General features: G+C 37.8%; 1 protein-coding gene across 5 annotated transcripts in view; it reads right to left on the reverse strand.

Annotated features, from left to right (window-relative positions):
• The window catches only part of LOC149531905 (Pyridoxamine 5'-phosphate oxidase family protein), a 40,063-nt gene extending 21,016 nt beyond the window's left edge, over positions 1-19,047 (reverse strand). The window contains exons 1-6 of one of the 5 annotated variants that reach the window (XM_089809301.1): positions 18,715-19,045; positions 18,472-18,521; positions 18,284-18,341; positions 17,882-17,914; positions 16,980-17,075; positions 16,247-16,414 (exon numbers count right to left, since the gene is read on the reverse strand). In XM_089809301.1, the coding sequence (XP_089665427.1) occupies positions 16,247-16,414; positions 16,980-17,075; positions 17,882-17,914; positions 18,284-18,341; positions 18,472-18,521; positions 18,715-18,801 (492 nt within the window). In that variant the 5' untranslated portion in view covers positions 18,802-19,045. Of the gene's footprint in view, positions 1-16,246; positions 16,415-16,979; positions 17,076-17,881; positions 17,915-18,283; positions 18,342-18,471; positions 18,522-18,714 lie in introns of all 5 variants that reach the window. The other 4 variants (XM_089809303.1, XM_089809300.1, XM_089809304.1 and 1 more) reach the window with 4 other exon arrangements.
• Positions 19,048-20,919: the final 1,872 nt, after the last annotated feature.

Here is a 20,919-nt window from a genome sequence, read left to right on the forward strand (position 1 = left end):
TATTACCCATGCAAAAAGTTTGGGCATAAAGCATTTGAATTTAAAACCAGTTATGGATCCAGAGGGAGCAGAATGAACCAAAATAATTATCAAAAAGGTCTGGTTTGCTACAATTGCAATAAGATTGGTCACATTGCAAAACATTACAAAAGCGATTCTAAGAAGACCAGTGCTTTGGTGAAGAGGGTGGATATTAACAAGGATAATGAGAAAATGAAAAAAAACTCAGTTACCAGGTACTGCTGTTTAGGCCCGGGTCCTGGTACTGGTACAGTTTTGGTACTGGTTCTTCCGGGGTACTTCATGGGTTCTCTATGTCCTTCATAGAAGGACACACAACAAACGTGGGTACCCAGGAAGGTACCCCAAGGCAGTAGGTTAGTTAATGTATGTATTTCTGATTTGTTCATCAGCATGCTCTTTGCATTAGCTTTAGATAGTGTCTTGCAACAGCTTGCTAATATTATTCAAGTTAAAATTGGTCTATGTAATGCCCTTAGTTTATGACAGTAGTGAACAGCAACCTACTTTGATTCATTTGATGGTCACGGATTGATGTATTTATTTATTTGAAGATCTGAGTATATTACTGTTGATAGATTTGTATAACCCAGCCGATAGTTATGTTTGTTAATTGTTGATCATGTTTGAATTGATGTCAATTTGTAATGGATGTAATCTGAAACCATATTAGTAATACAATTATTTATTTATAATTTTATTGCCCAATATGGATTTATGAGCATCAATCTTCTTTTTGTATTTGTAACTTTGATGTTGAAAATAAATACATACATATATGAACAAACCCGAATCCGCAAGGTGGGAAAAAATTTGGTACCCACGTACCTGAACCACGTATCCATACCCGAACCAGAACCCGAATCAGCAACTTAGAAAAAAAATTGGGTAAAGAAATCAAATGAAATAGGCAACTACTATTGATGTTTTGGCACCCTCTTTCGGTGTTTTTTATCTTCTGACAAATGACTCAGACTGCATGGTCTGAGGGGGAATTTTCATGCGAATCTGTTTCCCCTTTCTAGAGTAGATGTTAAATATCTCCTTAGCATGGCAATAAAGCTTGAAGGAATTTTCGGAGGTAATATCTCTGTATGATCCAAAAAGGTGTCTGTATGGTTGAGTAAAGAATGTCAGCTTTTTGGTGTTCTTAGTGACAATAAATATTTGGTTGTTAACGTTCATTTGTGCAATTGTGATTTGGAGATTTCAGGAGTGAAAGTTTAGAGCAAAGGAGTGCAAAAGAGATTGAGAGTTAGAGATGGCAAAACTAGTAAGTGTAAATGATGAACCCAAACCTTTTCATAATAAGAATTCATTTGTTCCGTTTGGAGAGGCTTTGAATGGTGCTTTTTCTAAGATTGATGAAAGAGTTATTTACAAGGAAGATGTTTGTCAATATATTCATGTCAATTTCGAAGAGATAATCATGGGAAAGTGAGGAAGTTCAAAGAAAATCATTTAGTTGAGGGTTTGCAGTTTATTAATTCTCAGCCAAATTAGGGCACAAGGGTTTGTATTTATGAAGTAATTTTCTGATGTTTGAAGACATTTATGTTGACTTGAGTAGACTACATGGAGAATACATCTGGCTAGATAAACCATAATATATTACGAAAGATGCTCTAAGGGATGTGATAGCGCTTTGCACTATTGGAGATGTACCTTTGCTCAAATCAGTGATAAGCATTAAGGTAAATGTATTGACAGGTATTATATCTGATGGGAATTAACACAATTAATGATTTGGGGGTCAGGTATGCTACAAGGGAATATCATACAAAGTTTATTAAAAAAAGAGAGGGTTCATGTGCAGCAATCAGAGTCTATGTTGCCTATAGGATGTTTAAGGAGAATGTTGATTACGATCTATGTGAGACAATGAGGAGACACTTTTTTGACAACTTGATGCTGGCAAAGAAGGAACATTATCCATTCCAATATAGTTCCTTAATTGTCCATTTAATTTTTTACATTATGATGCTATGCCTAAGCTCTAGAGTATGGGTTCGAGAAATCATATAACTCTTGGTTCTCAAATTAAGATGCATCTAGATAGTTTGGATAATAGTTTTGCTGATTATAGAAGATTCTTTGATGAGTTGAATAATAGTTTGTGTTTGAGGAACCAGATTCCTCCTAAAGTACTTGACTAGTATAAGGATGAAGTCGTCTACATCAATAAGGATTTCTACTACATAGAAGCAGTGGAACCTAGAATTGTTTGGGCAACTAGGTTGTCCTATGGGCTACTAAGGAAGAATGTATAAGCATTATTAAAAAACAGATCAAAATTCCAAAAGCTACTAGTGCTACAAGGATTAAAGTTGTGGCAGAACTGTTTGTTTTTGTCGGGGAAGGGAAATTAAGGATGAGAGAATGAGAAAGATGTCTACAAAAGTTTTGTCCTATAATACACAAGAAAAGAAAGTTAGAAGAATGTGTCTAGAGAGTTGCTCTACTTTGGCGATTGTTCCAAGTGATAATGCAAAGAAAGAATAAAAAGGTGTTGGTGAACATAAGTGACGCAGTGCAAGGCCGTGTGAACCCCCATGGAGGTGACCAAGACCCCAGCAAACAACTGCACAATGGAAACACAACACAAGATACAAGATCTGATAGAAAATCCAACTCTTTATTCATAAACAATTGATTACATGCAATGTGTCAGGCTATAACACCTTCCGGGTTATGACCAAATACAAAGCATTTACAATAACAATTTTGCAAGACCTCACAAGATCCAAACAAACCCTAGCTAGCCCAAATGTGTAACACTACAGCAATCCGGTAGAAACGTCAAGAAAGATCTAAGCCTACGCCCACAAGCCACCAAGCAACCTTCTCGTTCCTAAGCCCACAGTCAGCTACTAGCTCTGCTCACAAATTCGCAATTCCAAATTCCTAACTGAATCTCTGCTCCCCAATGCATGCCTACAACTCTACCTAACCCATCCTTTTATACTTGCACGGCCACAGGTCGGCCTATTACAAATAGAATCATCTACAACCCAAATAAAGATAATATACCTTAGTCGACTTACAACAATCATTAAATGCACATAGGAGAAAGAACCAAGACCCCGAATAGGTCCACACACATCCCACAATCAATCCACACCACGATCACACATAACACGTATTACATGCACCAAGTCGACTGATTAAATCTCCAAGACTACCCAGTCAGTGAACCAAACCAACGAGCGTCAGCAGCAACCACAGAGCACACCAAGTATACACCAAACAAGCACATCCACCGAGCTCCCACAAGCATCACTAAGCACTAGTTCCACCAAGCAAAATATCAACCAAGCATCATAAGCATCACTGAGCTCCTTTCAGTCACCAAGTTCCTCGGATGAAACTACAACCAGGAACTACCCCATAGTGACTGAGCATCACCTTCTTCAACCAAGTCCACCAACTCCAAGGTCAAAACGACTCCAGCATACAAGATTGCCAACTACCCCAGGATGCTCCTGCATCAATAAGGAATCTATGGGTTTTGATGTGGAGGCAAGCTGCTACTAGTGAAGAGCATGTTGTTTCTCTTGTTTCATCAAATGAAGATAATCTGCCAGTTGTAAAGATTCTTACCATGCAGAGTCAGTCTCGAAGAATAAAGACTGTTGAAGGTATGTTTCATAATATGTTTCATCGCATGATCAGGGTATTTTTGAGTTTCTCTAAGAGAAGCTTGGGGTTGTTGCCCCTCCTAACTATGTGCATCAGAGAGGTGAAGTTTTCACACTTAGTTTCTTGTGGACCGATGCTAGTGCATGTTCTCAGGTGGAGCAACAGTATGTATGTCTTTGGCCTTTGTCCTTGATGGCAAAGGGGGAGAAAGGTAAGGAAAATGTTTATTTGAAATGTACTTTACAAAAGAATGAAATTGTGAAGGTTAATGAGGAATGTTATAATTAATTTAGTTAGGGGTAGCCGACAGTAATTAATATCTTAACAAAATAGTTTTGGTGGTTGTTTGCCATCAATGACAATGGAGGAGATTGCTCGAAATATATTGTCATTGATATCAAACATTGTATTTTGGATGTGCTTTCTCTACTACTATGGTCTGGAGGTATTTTCATGCTCAGGTTTAACTGATTATTTGGAAGAAGGGTGTTGCTCCAGAAGAAGTAATGTTGTGTGCTGATATGATAGTGCTACAATACAATGGAAGACAGGTATTTTTCATAGAGATTATGTGAGAGTGATGTTTGTCAGTACCTTAGTGTTGTATTCTTGGGTCTGGAAGTCAATGATTCAGTTACAGGGATATACAGCTGAACATGACAGTTGTTCAGCTGTGTTTTCCAAAAGGTTTCTGCTTCGAAATAAAGGTTGAAGATGGGCAAATGTGAACTATATTGGATGTGTAGCTGTGATCTGTATTGTTTTCAGTTTTTGGTCTTGGTTATGTTGTTTCCTAGTGATCTCCAAAAATAGTGTTACCAAGTGATGTAGTTACGCTTAATTTGTGTTTTTGTCCAAATATTTGTTGGTGATGGCTTCTGACATGATGTTTGGATTTCACCATGGTGTGTGGTACCCCGGATACAGCTGGCAAGTGATGTGGCTCTTTTGACAATGTGATGATACATGTTTGAGATACTTGTGGAAGTTGTTCCAATAATTGCAGATCTGGTATTGGGTTATGTGTAATGAGTTCACTGTCCCCTCTCTCCTAGAGTGGGTCATTCTTGATGTTTTTGCTCCAAGTATTGCACTTAATATTCATCTATTATCTGAATGGGTTCATGTTATGTGTGACCTATGTTTTGGTCTGAATACTCTTCGCATAGAGCCATAATTGAATTTGTTTCTGGCTGTAATGTCCCCATTTTAGCAATTGACCAAGTGTGTGTGCGTTAGCCTTGTTCTACATGGTCCCGAGGGCTAACGAAGGGTTTAATGGGATCTTGGAGTGTTTTGGCCTAGTCATTTCCAGTTTGGGCCAAAACGAAGTTGATTTACTTAGTTTCAGGCATACTTACTATTTTTAGTAAGTCGGCAGGACACAGTGCAGGTCAATTTTGGTGATTGGATTCGATACTCCTCGGTGAGAGCTTTCCGATGAGCTATCACTCGCATTATTCGGAGTCCGATTGCTAATACATTTTAATGCCTGAAGTTTTATTAAAGTAACGTCTAATTTAATTGTAAAATATTAAAGTGTTACTTTAATATTTATTTTATGGTGATGTGTACCCAAGGGAGACATAAGGGGTATTTTAATATATGTTTTATATTACAAATCTTTATCCCACATTGCCCATATGAGTTGAACGGACCCGTGGGAATAAAATAAAAGGAAGCATTTGTAGCTTCATTAGACAGGTTGAATATGAGAAGAAATTGGTGTGTGAGTTGCAGCTTTGTTCTTGGCATTTGAGGACGTCTATCCTCTCTTGTAACATTCTAGACGTCATTCCCTTGGGGTTTGGCCTTTGGAATTCTTTCTTATTGGCTTCATTATCAGGCAGTTTAGTTGCATTTCCGGCTACAGGCAGATTTGATATTTTGCTCATATCTTCTTCACTATTTGTCCGACGCTTATGCTGCTTGGAGGGAATGGTATTATGTAGGTAGTGGACTAATTGGAGGACAAAGTATTGTAGCAGCAAGTTCGTAAGCATGGGCTGGAGTATTATGACAATATTCCTGAAGTAATTAGTGAGTTGATAAATCTGCCATGTATTTGGTTTTATGAATTCTGAAAATAACATTTTATTAGCAGCAGTTCATTTCCACTTTGCATATTGTTGTAGTTTCTTTCTTGTTTATGTTGTATGATACCAATTCCATGCACGAAACACAACAAACAAATAAACGTTTGATTTCCAGAGTTATAAGGGGTTTTAAGAAGTTGAATGCAAACTGTTTGACATAATTCCTTTCAGCAATTTGGTTTAGTTTTGGGACATTCAGGGGTGCCCATTACAGTGGTATCAGAGCTATAAGTCCTGCCATCCTGTGGAGGTCTTATAGGGAATTTGGAACAGCCGGATAGAGGGAAAAAGTAAGTAAAAAACACAGGCTAAGCATTTATGTTTGAGCATGCGACAAGGGTCTTATAATTTCCGTGATACCAGAGCAAGACAAAATAGGATTTCAGACTTGCAAAGCAAACAATCTAGTACATCCGTGCAGGGGGACATTGAATTCAACCATACAGACACAGAGGAGATATTCTGTGATCAGGACAATAATATGGGTGATCGAGATGACAGGAATACAGGATTAGGCGGAGGCAGAAATGCTGGTCCAGATCAGGGGGAGGTACTGTTCCGACAGTTACTGGATACATTAGAGCAGGGGCAACGTATGCAGCAGGAGCAGAATAGGCGAATGGACATGATGTTGCAGCTCATGGCTAGACAGATGGGTGTCAATATTAATCCAGGTGATGCCAACAACAGAAACAATAACGAGAGAAACAATAACAACGGGGGAAACAATAACCATGAAGGCCAAGGCAACAACAATGGTCCTGAGAATAACATTAATGGTAATAATGGACACGGCAACAATGGGAATGAGGCTAATAACTTTAGACACGTTGCACGCCCAGCACGGACTGCGAGCTCGAGACCTCTTCTACCCATTTTTCCACCCAGAGATCCGGTTCAACCAGTAAACGAACCGCAAATTACCGAGTTACAGGATCAGTTCAGGAGGGACTGGGAGGCTAGTGGACCAGAGTTTCAGGCGGATATTTCTCTTAGAGATTATATGGACTTGAGGATGAGACACATGCCTAAAGCAGGAGGGAGGAATCAAAACTTTGAGCTAAGGAAGAAAGTTGGAAAACTTTCTTTACCTTATTATGATGCTTCAGGGAAGATGACTGCACGAGCTTGGGTGCAGAAGGTAGATACATACTTGCAGCTAAATCCTATGCCTGAGGAAGAGGCTATCAAGTATGCGGCTATGCACTTGGATGGCGTTGCACATGAATGGTGGCATCATGGCATGGTGACTTTGGGGCATAATCAGATTACATCCTATGAGGAATTCACCGAAACATTGATTGGGAGATTTGACACTAAGGATCCCGAGTTACATTTCAAGGAGCTAGCACAGTTAAAACAGTCAGGTTCTGTGGATGCTTACATTGCCGAGTTTCAGCGCTTGTCTATACTTGTTACTGATATCTCTCCTAGGAGATTGGTGGTGTTATTTTGTGATGGTCTTGCTGATCCATTACGAGGTTGGGTGAAGGGACATGATCCACTCACGTTAGCTGAAGCAACTAAAAAGGCACGAGATTTAGCCCCTTCGGTATACAAAGGAAAAAACCATTCAACAGATTCTTCCTACCGCAAGGACAAAGACAAAAAATCATTTCAGAAAGAGTATAGCAAACCCAAAGAAGGATCAAAAGGACTAGACAATGAAACCTTGAATGAACTTCGAAAGAAGAAGCTGTGCTTCCATTGTAGAGAGCCTTGGGACTTATCTCATAAATGTTCTCTCAAGGCTAAGGCAAATCAAATGGAGTATTTTTCAGCAGAAGAGTCAGAGTCAAAAGGGGAGAATCAGCACTCCGATTCAGATGAGGGTAACACTATAGAGGAGAGCAACATTCCTAAGGATGATAGAACGTTGGCACGCTTGACAGGGGCCCAAAAGGCAATCACATTTAAGGTCAGGGGTACTATCCAAGGGCAGAAAGTGATATCTCTTATTGACACTGGGGCTACACATAACTTCATAGATGCACAGTTGGTAGCCAGGAGAGGGTTACAGACAGAGGAGCATGATGGGTTTAGAGTCATGGTGGCTAACGGTGATAAGTTATTATGCACTCGGAAGATATCTAATCTTCGCATCAGGTTTGAAGATGGCTACGAGTTGGAGGATGAGTTCTATGTTGTGGACATGGGAGATTATGATGTCATCCTCGGCATGACATGGATGGCTTCACTAGTTGAGTTCACACTCAATCTAGCGAAATTGGAGATGAGATTCCAGCATGAGGGCAGAACTGTGGTACTTAGAGGACTTTCAGATGGAGGTTGCAGAGTAGTGTCCTTGAGGAGAATGCAGAGACTTTTTCGTCATGATGACATAGAGTGGGCGGCAGAGTGCCACATTATGCCAACTTCACCAGAGCCACAAGAAAAGAGTCATCCACTAGATGTCCAGAAGATACTTGATAGACACGCTAAAGTATTTAGCGATATTCCTCATGGGGTTCCTCCTGACAGAGGGATGGAACATGTTATTGAGCTTGAGGAGGGAGCCAAACCAGTTATGATTACTCCCTATCGTCATCCTAAGAAACACAAGGATGAGATAGAGAAGGCGATTAAGGATTTGTTGGAGATGGGGCATATCAGGCCCAGTAAGAGCCCTTTTGCTTCAGCAGTAGTATTGGTAAAGAAGAAAGATGGGACGATGCGCATGTGCATCGATTACAGGGCACTGAATAAGAAAACAATTAAAAACAGGTATCCCATTCCTAGGATTGATGAGCTGATTGATGAGTTGCATGGGGCATGCTTCTTCACCAAAATTGATTTGCGATCCGGATACCATCAGATCAAGATGAGAGCAAAGGACATTGAGAAAACAGCCTTCCGATGTCACTATGGCCACTTTGAGTTCATGGTTATGCCATTTGGTCTAACCAATGCACTTGCTACATTTCAAAGTTGTATGAACCAGGTATTCAGGAAGCAGCTGAGGAGATTTGTCTTGATCTTCTTTGATGACATCTTGGTCTTCAGTAAGACCTGGGAGGAGCACTTACATCATCTAGAGGAGGTGTTATCTATTCTAGAGAGAGAGTCATTGTATGCCAAGGAATCTAAATGTGAGTTTGGCATGACTGAGCTCCTTTACCTGGGGCATATCATTAGTGCAGATGGCGTTCGGGTTGATCCCGAAAAGATTAGAGCTATTGTAGAATGGCCTACTCCCACAAACCTTACACAGCTTAAGGGATTCTTTGGTTTATGTGGTTTTTATAGGAGGTTTGTTAAGGGATTCTCACAGATTGCTACACCCTTGACAAATCTTACCAGGAAAGGAGCCTTCGTGTGGACAGGGGCAGCACAGAGGTGTTTTGAGCATTTCAAGCAGGTAATGTCTTCATGTCCAGTTCTAGCTCTACCGGATTTCACGAAGCCTTTTGAGCTTCATTGTGATGCATCAGGTGATGGGATTGGAGCAGTATTGATGCAGGAGAAGCATCCCATTGCATTCGAGAGTAGGAAGCTCCGAGGAGTTGAGAAAAGTTATTCTGTCTATGACCGGGAGATGTTGGCCATAATGCATGCATTGGCCAAATTTCGATCATATTTGGTAGGTGGACGTTTTGTGATCAAGACTGATCACAACAGTATTAAATACTTCATGAGCCAGCGTGATCTTAATGACCGGCAACAAAAATGGGTGACTAAATTGCAGGCTTATGACTTTGACATAGAGTTTGTCAAAGGTAAGAAAAATGTGGTGGCTGATGCCTTATCTCGGAGACCTCACTTATGTGCTCTGGCAGAGATTTCAGGAGATTGGAGAGATCGGATTATAGAAGAGTATGTCGGAGATGCTTGGGCTTCTGGATTGATTTCAGGTACCATACAGGATGATCGCTATGAGGTGATAGATGGATTGATCAGAGTTCAAGACAGGGTTTATTTGATTCTGTCATCACATTTGAGAGAGGCGATACTGAAGGCATTTCATGATGCACCCACAGCTCGACATCCGGGGGTCTTCAAGACCTACAGGCAGATCCGAGAGCGGTTTTCATGGAAAGGGCTCAAGGATGATGTTCAGAGGTATGTCAGGGAGTGTGTGGTTTGTCAACAGAATAAGGGAGAACACACATTTCCTGCAGGTTTATTACAGCCCTTGCCCATTCCTGATAGGAAATGGGAAAGTATTTCGATGGACTTCATCACTGGTTTACCACGAGTGCAGGGAAGGGATTGCATCTATGTGGTGGTGGACCGCTTGACGAAGTTTGCTCACTTCATTGCTATTCCGTCCACTTACACAGCAGCACAGGCGGCAGATCTTTTCTTTAAAGAGATATTCAGGTTACATGGGTTGCCCAGATTCATTGTCAGCGACCGGGATAGTAAGTTTATGAGTGTTTTTTTGCAAGAGTTGTTTAGGTTGTGTGGTACAGATCTTACACCTAGCACTAGTTATCATCCGCAAACATATGGGCAAACAGAGATTGTGAATAAATGGGTGGAAGGATATTTGAGGAACTATGTAACTACACAACAAAAGGCTTGGATCAGATAGTTGCATATGGGAGAGTATTGTTATAACACCACTTATCATATGTCCATCAAGATGACTCCTTTCATGGCACTCTATGGTTATGAAGCACCTAGCTTCATGGATTTAGTTTTGGGGGACAGTAGAGTGCCCAAAGCCAAAAACTTATTGCAGGATAGTCAGGACATCCTGAAAGTGCTCAAAGAGAATATACAACAGGCCCAGAATCAACAAAAATTGTATGCTGATCAGCACCGAATAGAGCGCAGTTTCGAGGTAGGGGATATGGTTTACTTGAGGCTACAACCATATAGACAGTCATCGCTCAAGAAGAGCGGAGCTAAAAAGTTGAAACCTAGATTTTATGGTCCCTACAGGGTGATTCGCAAAGTGGGCAAAGTCGCCTATGAGCTTGAGCTTCCAGAGGGCAATCGAGTGCACAATGTGTTTCATGTGTCTAGGCTTAAGAAAGCCATTGGTCAGAGTGTAGTGCCTTCTGTAGTTTTACCCCCTTTGGATGAGGAGGGGAAGCTTGTGTTAGTACCTGAGGCTATTCTGGATACCAGAGAGGAAGCTTAGAAATAGGATAGTGAAGGAGTATTTGGTCAGATGGAAAGATCTGTCGGAGGAAGATTCTACATGGGAGAGTGAGCAGGTTATTCAGCAGGCTGGACTGAGATTGCTTGAGGACAAGCAATTTCAAGGGGGGCGGACTGTAATGTCCCCATTTTAGCAGTTGACCAAGTGTGTGTGCGTTAGCCTTGTTCTACATGGTCCCGAGGGCTAACGAAGGGTTTAATGGGATCTTGGAGTGTTTTGGCCTAGTCATTTCCAGTTTGGGCCAAAACGAAGTTGATTTACTCAGTTTCAGGCATACTTACTATTTTTAGTAAGTCGGCAGGACACAGTGCAGGTCAATTTTGGTGATTGGATTCGATACTCCTCGGTGAGAGCTTTCCGATGAGCTATCACTCGCATTATTCGGAGTCCGATTGCTAATACATTTTAATACCTGAAGTTTTATTAAAGTAACGTCTAATTTAATTGTAAAATATTAAAGTGTTACTTTAATATTTATTTTATGGTGATGTGTACCCAAGGGAGACATAAGGGGTATTTTAATATATGTTTTATATTACACATCTTTATCCCACATTGCCCATATGAGTTGAACGGACCCGTGGGAATAGAATAAAAGGAAGCATTTGTAGCTTCATTAGACAGGTTGAATATGAGAAGAAATTAGTGTGTGAGTTGCAGCTTTGTTCTTGGCATTTGAGGACGTCTATCCTCTCTTGTAACATTCTAGACGTCATTCCCTTGGGGTTTGGCCTTTGAAATTCTTTCTTATTGGCTTCATTATTAGGCAGTTTAGTTGCATTTCCGGCTACAGGCAGATTTGATATTTTGCTCATATCTTCTTCACTACTTGTCCGACGCTTATGCCGCTTGGAGGGAATGGTATTATGAAGGTAGTGGACTGATTGGAGGACAAAGTATTGTAGCAGCAAGTTTGTAAGCATGGGCTGGAGTATTATGACAATATTGCTGAAGTAATTAGTGAGTTGATAAATCTGCCATGTATTTGGTTTTATGAATTCTGAAAATAACATTTTATTAGCAGCAGTTCATTTCCACTTTGCATATTGTTGTAGTTTCTTTCTTGTTTATGTTGTATGATACCAATTCCATGCACGAAACACAACAAACAAATAAACGTTTGATTTCCAGAGTTATAAGGGGTTTTAAGAAGTTGAATGCAAACTGTTTGACATAATTCCTTTCAGCAATTTGGTTTAGTTTTGGGACATTCAGGGGTGCCCATTACACTGGCACGGTTGACCTTGTTGTGATTCCAATAACCTATCTTGTATATAAGTATAGTGTGTGCTTTGGCAAAAAGTCAAGTATGTTGTAAGCAAGACAGTGAAGATCTACAAGCAGAGTTTTGGAAGAGCAGAGTTCAATTTATGAGGTTGCTATTTTGTGACTGCATCAGAGAAGTAAAGGCAGAAACAATGTTTTGAGGTTGACAAAGTTATGCAAGACAGTTGCATTATTAGGAGAATTTTTCTTTATCTACCTTGGAGAGTCAAAAGAACCTTGTCCCTAGGACAGCAAGTCTTGGGTGCACAGCTTCTTTTCTGTATCTTAATACTTTTGCATTGAGCCTTTTTTGCAAGTCTAAAGCAGTGAGCTCCTATCTATATTTGGTGTTGTATTGGCACTAAGCCTTTGGTTGCAAGTCCGGAGCAGTGAGCTCCTACCATTCTTGTAATCAGATTATATATATATCAGTGATTTATCTCTGTGAGCAAGCACTCACTGTGGTTTTTCCTAGTTTGGGTTTTCCATGTATAAACATTTCTCAGTGTTGATATGTGGTTATTTTGGTTCATTATTTTCTTAATGTGTTGTGAGGGTAATATTCAAGATAGTTGATTACTTAAGTAAGATTTTGGTTTATGCTGATTCACCTCCTCCTTTAGCATCTAATGGGTGTTCAACACATGAATGGGGTATACTTAAAGATATCTTGGTCTCATATCAAGTGGAACACATTCACTCCAAAAGCAATCCTAGTTAAAACGTTTAATCCTCTATACAAATTGGAATCTTCCTTCCTAATACATTTTTGTTTAGTTTGTAACAACGTATTTGCAATGTCCCTCTCTAAAATAAAATTTAATTAATAATAATAAAATTAAAATGTAAATAAATAAATAAATAAGAATATAATAATATTACAAATTAAATTAGGTTTAATAAAAGGTCAAGAGATATTTCTTGAAGAGTTGTGACCCCTGCAAGCACAAAGAATCAAAGATATAAGAAGGAAGACCAACTCATTTGGAGATCAGCAAGTTTGGGAATTTGGATAATAAACCAGAAAAAGAGTAAAAGGAATAAATTCACTCCAAAAGCAATCCTAGTTAAAACATTTAATCCTCTATACAAATTGGAATCTTCCTTCCTAATACATTTTTGTTTAGTTGGTAACAACGTATTTGCAATGTCCCTCTCTAAAATAAAATTTAATTAATAATAATAAAATGTAAATGTAAATAAATAAATAAATAAGAATATAATAATATTACAAATTAAATTAGGTTTAATAAAAGGTCAAATGATACGTCTTGGAGAGTTGTGACCCCTGCAAGCACAAAGAATCAAAGATACAAGAAGGAAGACCAACTCATTTGGAGATTTGCAAGTTTGGGAATTTGGATAATAAACAATAAAAAGAGTAAAAGGAATAATTAATGATTATATTATATCCAACACCAACAGCAGTGTCCATTTGTGAGGGTCTGAAAGGTAAGATAGTTTTGATCTGCAAGAAGAAAATATAGGAATTAAGGATTTATGGAAGAAGAAAGAAAAGACAAGGAAATGAGGAAGTGACTCTCTCAAAGGGAAGAAATGATGAAAGAATTGTGACTCTTTCAGACTGATGCAGGAGCATCCTTGGTTGGCTAGCAATCCTGCATGTTGGGGTATTTTGGCTTTGGAGTTGGAGGACTCGGTCAGTGAAGAGGTGGTACTTGGTTAAAACTGAGTAGTTGGTAGTTGCTGTATTAACCGAGTGAATTGGTTAAAGAAGGTATTCGGTGATGCTTATGGTACTTGACGTACACTAGGAGCTCAATTCATACTACAGGGCTCGGTTATGCTTGGTTGTTGTATTGACCAAGTAGCTCAGTCAATGAAGGGGCTCGGTTGCTTCTCCAGGACTTGGCACATGCTGGTGCTCGATCAATGAAGGGAGCTCGGTTATTTTTGTGGTGATGCTAACACTCGGTGTGGTTTCTCTGACACTCGGTTTGGTCTTGGTCTCTACTGTAACCGAGTTGCCTATGGGCTGACTTTTGGCATTAATTTGTGTATAGGTATTTAATTTGTGTTGCAGCTGACTTGTGGCTTGCATGGGCATTTAATGTGAGGGTTTATTTTAATTTGTAATGGGCTAGGCCAACATGTGGCTTAGTTGGGTATAAGTAGGGGTGTTTTGTGGAGTCTTAAGGCAAAGATTATTAGATTCATCCAGCTTGGACAAGAGGATTAAGTGTAGGAGCGAATTTTGAGAAGGGCTAGTAGCTGAGACTTGGCGAACCAGGAGATTGCTTGGTGGGCTTGTGAGCACCAATTCAGATTTCCTTGGAGTTTTTCTACCAGAGTGTGGATTTGGACTAGCTAGGATTTGGATTGGGTTGGATCTTGAGGGATCTTGCAGAACTGTTTTGTAATTGCTATTGTATTTGGCCCTAACCCAGAAGGCCTTACAATTGGACATATTACATGTAAACAATTGATTTATGAATAAAGTGTTTTGATTTCGTATCAGATCTTGCATTTGTGTTGTATTTCCACTGTGTGGTTATTTGCAAGGATCCAGATTACCTCCAGTAGGGGTACCCTTGGATTCTCGCTGCATCGCAAAGGGTGGTAATTGTGAAAGATTGTGACTATTGCAGAAGGGCAAACATTACGAAAAGGTGTGCCTCTCTTAGATTGGAAGATATAAAGGAAAGAAGGTTTCTTTTGAGAAGATCCAAGGGAGATCAACTTGGCAAATAATATATTATTCTCAAAGGCAACAATTTAAAGTGGTGACTCAACTCATATGAAAGTTGGTAACAGTCATTCCCCCACATCAAGGGTAGGCTTTTATCACCAACAGAGGGGACAATAAGTGTTAAACAAGAAAATGAAGGATGAGCTGATTTTAAGCAACAATCTGTTAATACAAGTAAAACAGCAATCAGGACTTAGTGCAATAAAACACAAGACTAATTATCCAAAAACAGAGATCGATGATAATAAAGATCCAAGTGATAAAGAATAATAATTAAATTACTAACAAGTTTGAAGGAGTGTGATCGAAAAGGCACAAATAATTAATTTGAAGATGTATGTCTCTTCCACGAGTTTTCACCCCTCAAAAGGCTAATAAGATATTAAAGGAAGGAGGCCACAATAGGAGCATCACATCTTCAAACAAGTATAAAAGCGAGTCAGCAGCAGCACCCAAAAGGTGATTCACAAGATTGATCAGCACTTATCCCAAGAATTTTATCTGCAGATCGGCATACTGATATATATATATATATATATATATATATATATATATATATATATATATATATATATATATATAGAGAGAGAGAGAGAGAGAGAGAGAGAGAGAGAGAGAGAGATCCATGCTGCAATATGCATAATAGATAATGCTTAAGTATAATACAATATAAGGTATGCCTAGCTACCTGCAACCCACCTTGTAGGGAGGGTCTGAGATGTAAGAAGAGGGTGAAGTGGGTTATGTTAGGAGGCCAAGAGAGCACTTGCATAATGTAAGGAGGCCAAGAGGGGACTTACATAGGACCAATAAACCCCCTTAGAGCCTCAGCCCAGTTCTACAAGGCGGCATGGTCTCTAGGAGAGAATGAGATATTGATGGGGAAAGTAGGTACAATTAAACCACTATGGATACATCCACTCTGGGGCTTAATGGAAAAATGGCTTCAGGCAAACTTATTATGTTTCTTCCTCCAAATCAATATGCTTGCATAATGATAGTATATGATTACAATGTTGATCTTATCTAACCCTAATCATTTAATAGATATATATTTGTATGCAATGTTCATGTTATGATTGCAGGATTCGAATCCAAGATCACAATATTTAATTACGTGGTAAGATGTAGCCCTAGCCCTAATTTGTTGCAATTGTGATTCTAGAGCAAATTAGGAAAGGGACATCACATATTTAAATGCTGTTTTTTAGTACAACAGTAGATTTGGAAAATAATTAGCATGCAAACATAGACTATGAAGATTTACAAATAACTGAGATTTGTTCTAAGATGTTCAAGACTTTGTAGGGTGGCTCCTTATGATTTCATTCGTTCGTAAAAATCCATGCACAAGCTTTATATAATCTTCCTACACAAGAAAATAGCAGAGGAAGAAGAAAGCACCTGCTCTGGATCTAATGTTAGCAGACAAAATGTTCCAACTGGCCCTGCAGACGGATCCAGTGAATATTTTGTTTCTGCTTCAGTGTGTAGCACAGGTAAGGCAGGCTGAGGCCCCAGAAATTGTAATCTTGACCTTGGGGAGCTAGCAAACCAAGCTCTCTCTCTCATCTGCAAAAGTGCAAGGAAAAATTGATTAAATTCAAGGAAATGCAGATAGAACAGTTGGCCTGATAGAATGTACATCAGTAATCTAACAACAGGCACGAAGAGGAAATGATGTTTCATTGATGAGGGACCATTTAAAAAAGTAAAAATGTATTCAAAGGACGGTATTAGAGCTTAATATTACAAGCCTTGACTCAGCAATTTCAGGAACTCAGTTTATTGCACTTGCAATAAATCACAACAACAACATCCAGTAATGAAAGGCACAATTATGATGAACTGTGGAAACTTAGAGAGCCACTGAACACAATAGTCAAAATTCTGATTTTTTGGTTTTGTCTGAATAGAACTAAGAATAATAAGTAGGACCAGCTCAACTGAACTTTACAGCATATGTCACATGAGCAATGCAAATGAATTCACAAAAGCTCAAAAATGAGATGCTGAAACAACTTTCAACATCCAGTGTGTTTCCCCACAACTCTTCTTTTCATATAAATAGTTCAGGAGGTCACACAATTTTTTGCAGGGTCCAAGCAAGGTTACAACAACAAGACAAGATTCTTACCAAAAGCCTCATGGGTTCAATGTCTGTTTCATCAATGATATCAAGTTTCACTTGTATACGAAACTGCTCCCAAGAATCAGTAAAATACCAACACACCTACAAACCAAAAATGACATATTGTCACATTGAGATGTTATTCAGCTCCTCTGGAATGAATGTAGATGACATAAACAAAACTGTAGTAACTATTACACAGCTTATACAACTATACGCTCAACAAATTTTTTAAAGATTTTGTAACAATTGGAACCACCTACAAAGAAAGACTTGCTCAGCTAACACCAATTAAGGACTTAGAGGATATGTTTGTATTTCTCGTGAATTTTTGCAATCATGTGCAAGAGAGATGACAATAGACTTCATGCGGCAGCCCAATCCAGCATCTCAAAATGTATGAAGGCGATGGTATAGCTGTTATATCTTAGCAGAAAGTTCCAAATACAAAGCTGATTCCAAGCTTGTAGTCTACGTCATACTTTGGTTGTTATTTAGTTCTAAGATGAGGCACTTATTAACTGGTCTCAGGTTTTGAACCTGGCAGACAACCCTCAATGCTAAGTGGTATATCAGTTATCCAGCTTGATGGACGTGTGTTAAGTGATCTCTGTATTAATGCAGCTTGGTGAATGTAGCAGAGGAGCTACTTATCAATAGATATGGCCATGGATGTGGTAGAGCAGTTGAATTTGAAAAATCTCCAACCCAATGGCAGCATCATAAAATGGGAGTAATATCGACTTGAGGGAAATATTGTAATATAAGGAATGCCAAAGAGCGGCCTGCTATCCAGATACGTATTTGGCTTGCTATGTAGCAAAACAAGATTCTTGTATTTAACACCCCACAAAAGAAGAAATGCAAAACTAAAATTATGGCGCAAGAGGACTGCAGAAATAACATACCTCCCCATAAGGACATTGACGAATCTCTTCAACCTGCAAAAATGGCGCTTCAATTACCAACAGAACTAATTGCAAACCGCTATTACTGCTCGTCGTCCTTAAACATACAAACTACATCGATATGGATTTATAATCAGCCCCGGAATTCTAATTATATAAACAAGCGTTTTAAAAATTTATATTGTAAATAGCTGAACAATGTCATAAGTTTCAAACAGGTCAATGATGTATTAATTTCCATCAAAATTTTAATAGCAAAAAGGATGGACTAAGAGCAACCATTTGTTAATAAAGATAACCTAATTGCATAGTTGCTTTAACAACTTGTTTGGAAAACGATCTTACAACAGCAAATTAAATACACCTGAAAAACACATGCAAGAAGCGTTACATCTAAAAGACCTTGTGAGTGCGGGAATCCGTAGTAACTTGAAGTTTATTGGTGCCTTCCATAAACCCTCTGCAAAAAGTAAAAATTTCAGATCTTCCATACCCATTCTAAATAAAGACGCATACAATAAGATGCAGTAAACCCAACAATTCGATGCATCCAAAAGCGAGATATGGAAACAATGTAAACTGGATTGTACCTGAAAACCACTGTTCTATTGGCTGGTCTTCCATCGGGCCTGACAGTCGCCTAAACATAAACACCCACATCGTTATATTTCTACCCAACATTGTGATTAACAGGAGGACACGCACTGAGATTTTCTGGGATTATCAGATTATTGGAAAGCATAGTACATGTGGCTTAGCACTGATATTTATCCTCTAGATTGGTTGGAATGCAATTGGTATTGAATAGTGTGCAAAAGGGTTCAGTACATTACAAGCTGAAAGTAGGTTGCATGCCTGAGATGAGAGTTGGAGTCCAGTGATTTTGAAAGCAAATGCCTCCAAGGAGCCGTGGATCCCATAATTGGTGAGTTTATTTGTTTCTAATGGGGAATTTTGCAATGCTCAGTTCCCGAATAAGTTTTGTCCCCATTTTTACGCCGAAGGCGTCCCTATTCTGAAGTTCCCGAACTTCAGAATTCCATCCATGGCCTATATTTACTCACAGCCAGTGCAAGACGATTGAAATAACATCCATCTAGGCATTAATGATGAATGTTGGGTCAGTTGATTTCCACCCGTCTTGGTTCTTCATCGCTATCCCAGTACTCATTTTTTGCCCATCTCTTATTATTGTTTTATTAGTTAATTGTTTGCTTATATTTAATATAAAAAAATTCAATTAAAATGACGTAGATGTGTTATTTTATTGGTTAGTTATTTTAGTTATTTTTTATATTTAATACAAAGAATTTTTTAACTTATTTTGGATTTAATTTTCTTTTATTTCATATTTTAATATATATTTAAATCGAGTTTTCAGTTTTCAATTTTAATTTTTATATTGTCCATTTAATAAATGTAAAAAGAAAAAAAAGTTTCACAATATTTTTCTATTTGTTTGGAAAAAAATTCATTTCTATGTAGAAAAGTTATTATTATTTATATAAAAGAAATACTTTTATATTTAAAAACTATTTTTACATTTAAGTCAAATACAAAGTATAATATCTTATAAATATATGAGAAATTATAAAATTAGTTTTAAAATAATTGATTTGACAATAGGTTGTATAATATCAATTTTTTAAAACTATTATTGTATATAATTATAGTTTCAAAATAATTTAAATTATTTTATACTAGTCGCTAATGTCACATAGGGTTACAATTAGGTTAACACTTTGAGCTATGAATTTGTTTTGGATTAGAGTTTAGTAGTTGAGTTATGATAGGGTTAGAACTACGGTTGGGATTAGGATTAGAATTCTCAATAAAATCTCAATAAATTTTAGTGTTACAATTATAGTTAGAGTAAGGGGTTATATCATAATTAGTATTATGATTAGGGTTACAATTTTTATTAGGATTAGTTTTAAGGTAAGGATTGAGGTTACAATTACGAATATGATTAGTTTTATCGTACATTAAAAAAAATTAGATTTAGAGTTTGGGTTATAATCTTGTTTTGTGTTAGGTTTTAGCATTTGGGTTGGGATTAGAGTTAAGATTACGAAAATGTTACAATTATGGTTAGTATAAGAGATTACAACATATATATTATCATGGATTAGGATTAGGGGTAAGGTTAGAATTAGAGTTAGACTTTGGAACACGTTTAATTTTATGGTTAAGCATAGGGTTATGGTTAGGATAATGGTTTAGGTTTATGTAATAATTAAGGTTAGGGTTGTGATTATAATCTAGTTTATCATCTTTTCCATAATTGACCTTCAAAATTTATTCGGTGTACCTATTGCAAAATTCATAATTGACCTTCAATAGATGTATAATCAATTCCACCCATCCTCATTAGCTATGATGTCTTTGGTCTTGTCTTCAAAAATAATGTGTTTATCTTTGAGACTATCATCCTCCAACCTAATGTCCTCCTGATAACTTCTAGAGTTGTCAAGCATAAGAAAATTGGCATTGTTTGTGCCAGTTTTGTCTGGAACAAGGTCCTACATTCTAGTATATAGCTAGATTTCTTTCTTGAAGATTACCATGGCCCATCTTTGAGCATAGCTAGAAATTTTTCCTTTGACACTTCCAATGTAACTATAACCTGAGACATAATATAAAAATGTACGAGTTTAAGATTAAACATAGTAAGGTCTCATTTTTTATCTTGGAATATCTCCTCATTCCTCTACTTCCAAATGTTCCACAATATATGAAATGTAAACACAAATTAGAAGGGTAAAAGCACAAACCTGTGTCACCTTTTATAAAGGAGAAGTGATATCAGAATTTAAAGTCTTCAACTTTAACGAAATAAAAGTGGCATTTGTGCTTAGAATTTGAAGATGATGTAAACTAATGAAATGTGTAAAATTGGATGAAGTTTATGTCTATAATTTTTTTTTTTTTAAATTGAGTAAAAATTTTATTTATTTTTGAATTTTTAAAGTGTATTTTTAAATTTTTTAAAAATACTAAAAATATAGAGTTTTTTTCCCGTCAAACAAATATATGCA

This window comes from Cupressus sempervirens, chromosome 11, assembly GCF_028749045.1.
Source record: "Cupressus sempervirens isolate cs-2001-9-10 chromosome 11, ASM2874904v1, whole genome shotgun sequence".
In the NCBI taxonomy this organism is placed as follows: Eukaryota; Viridiplantae; Streptophyta; class Pinopsida; order Cupressales; family Cupressaceae; genus Cupressus; species Cupressus sempervirens.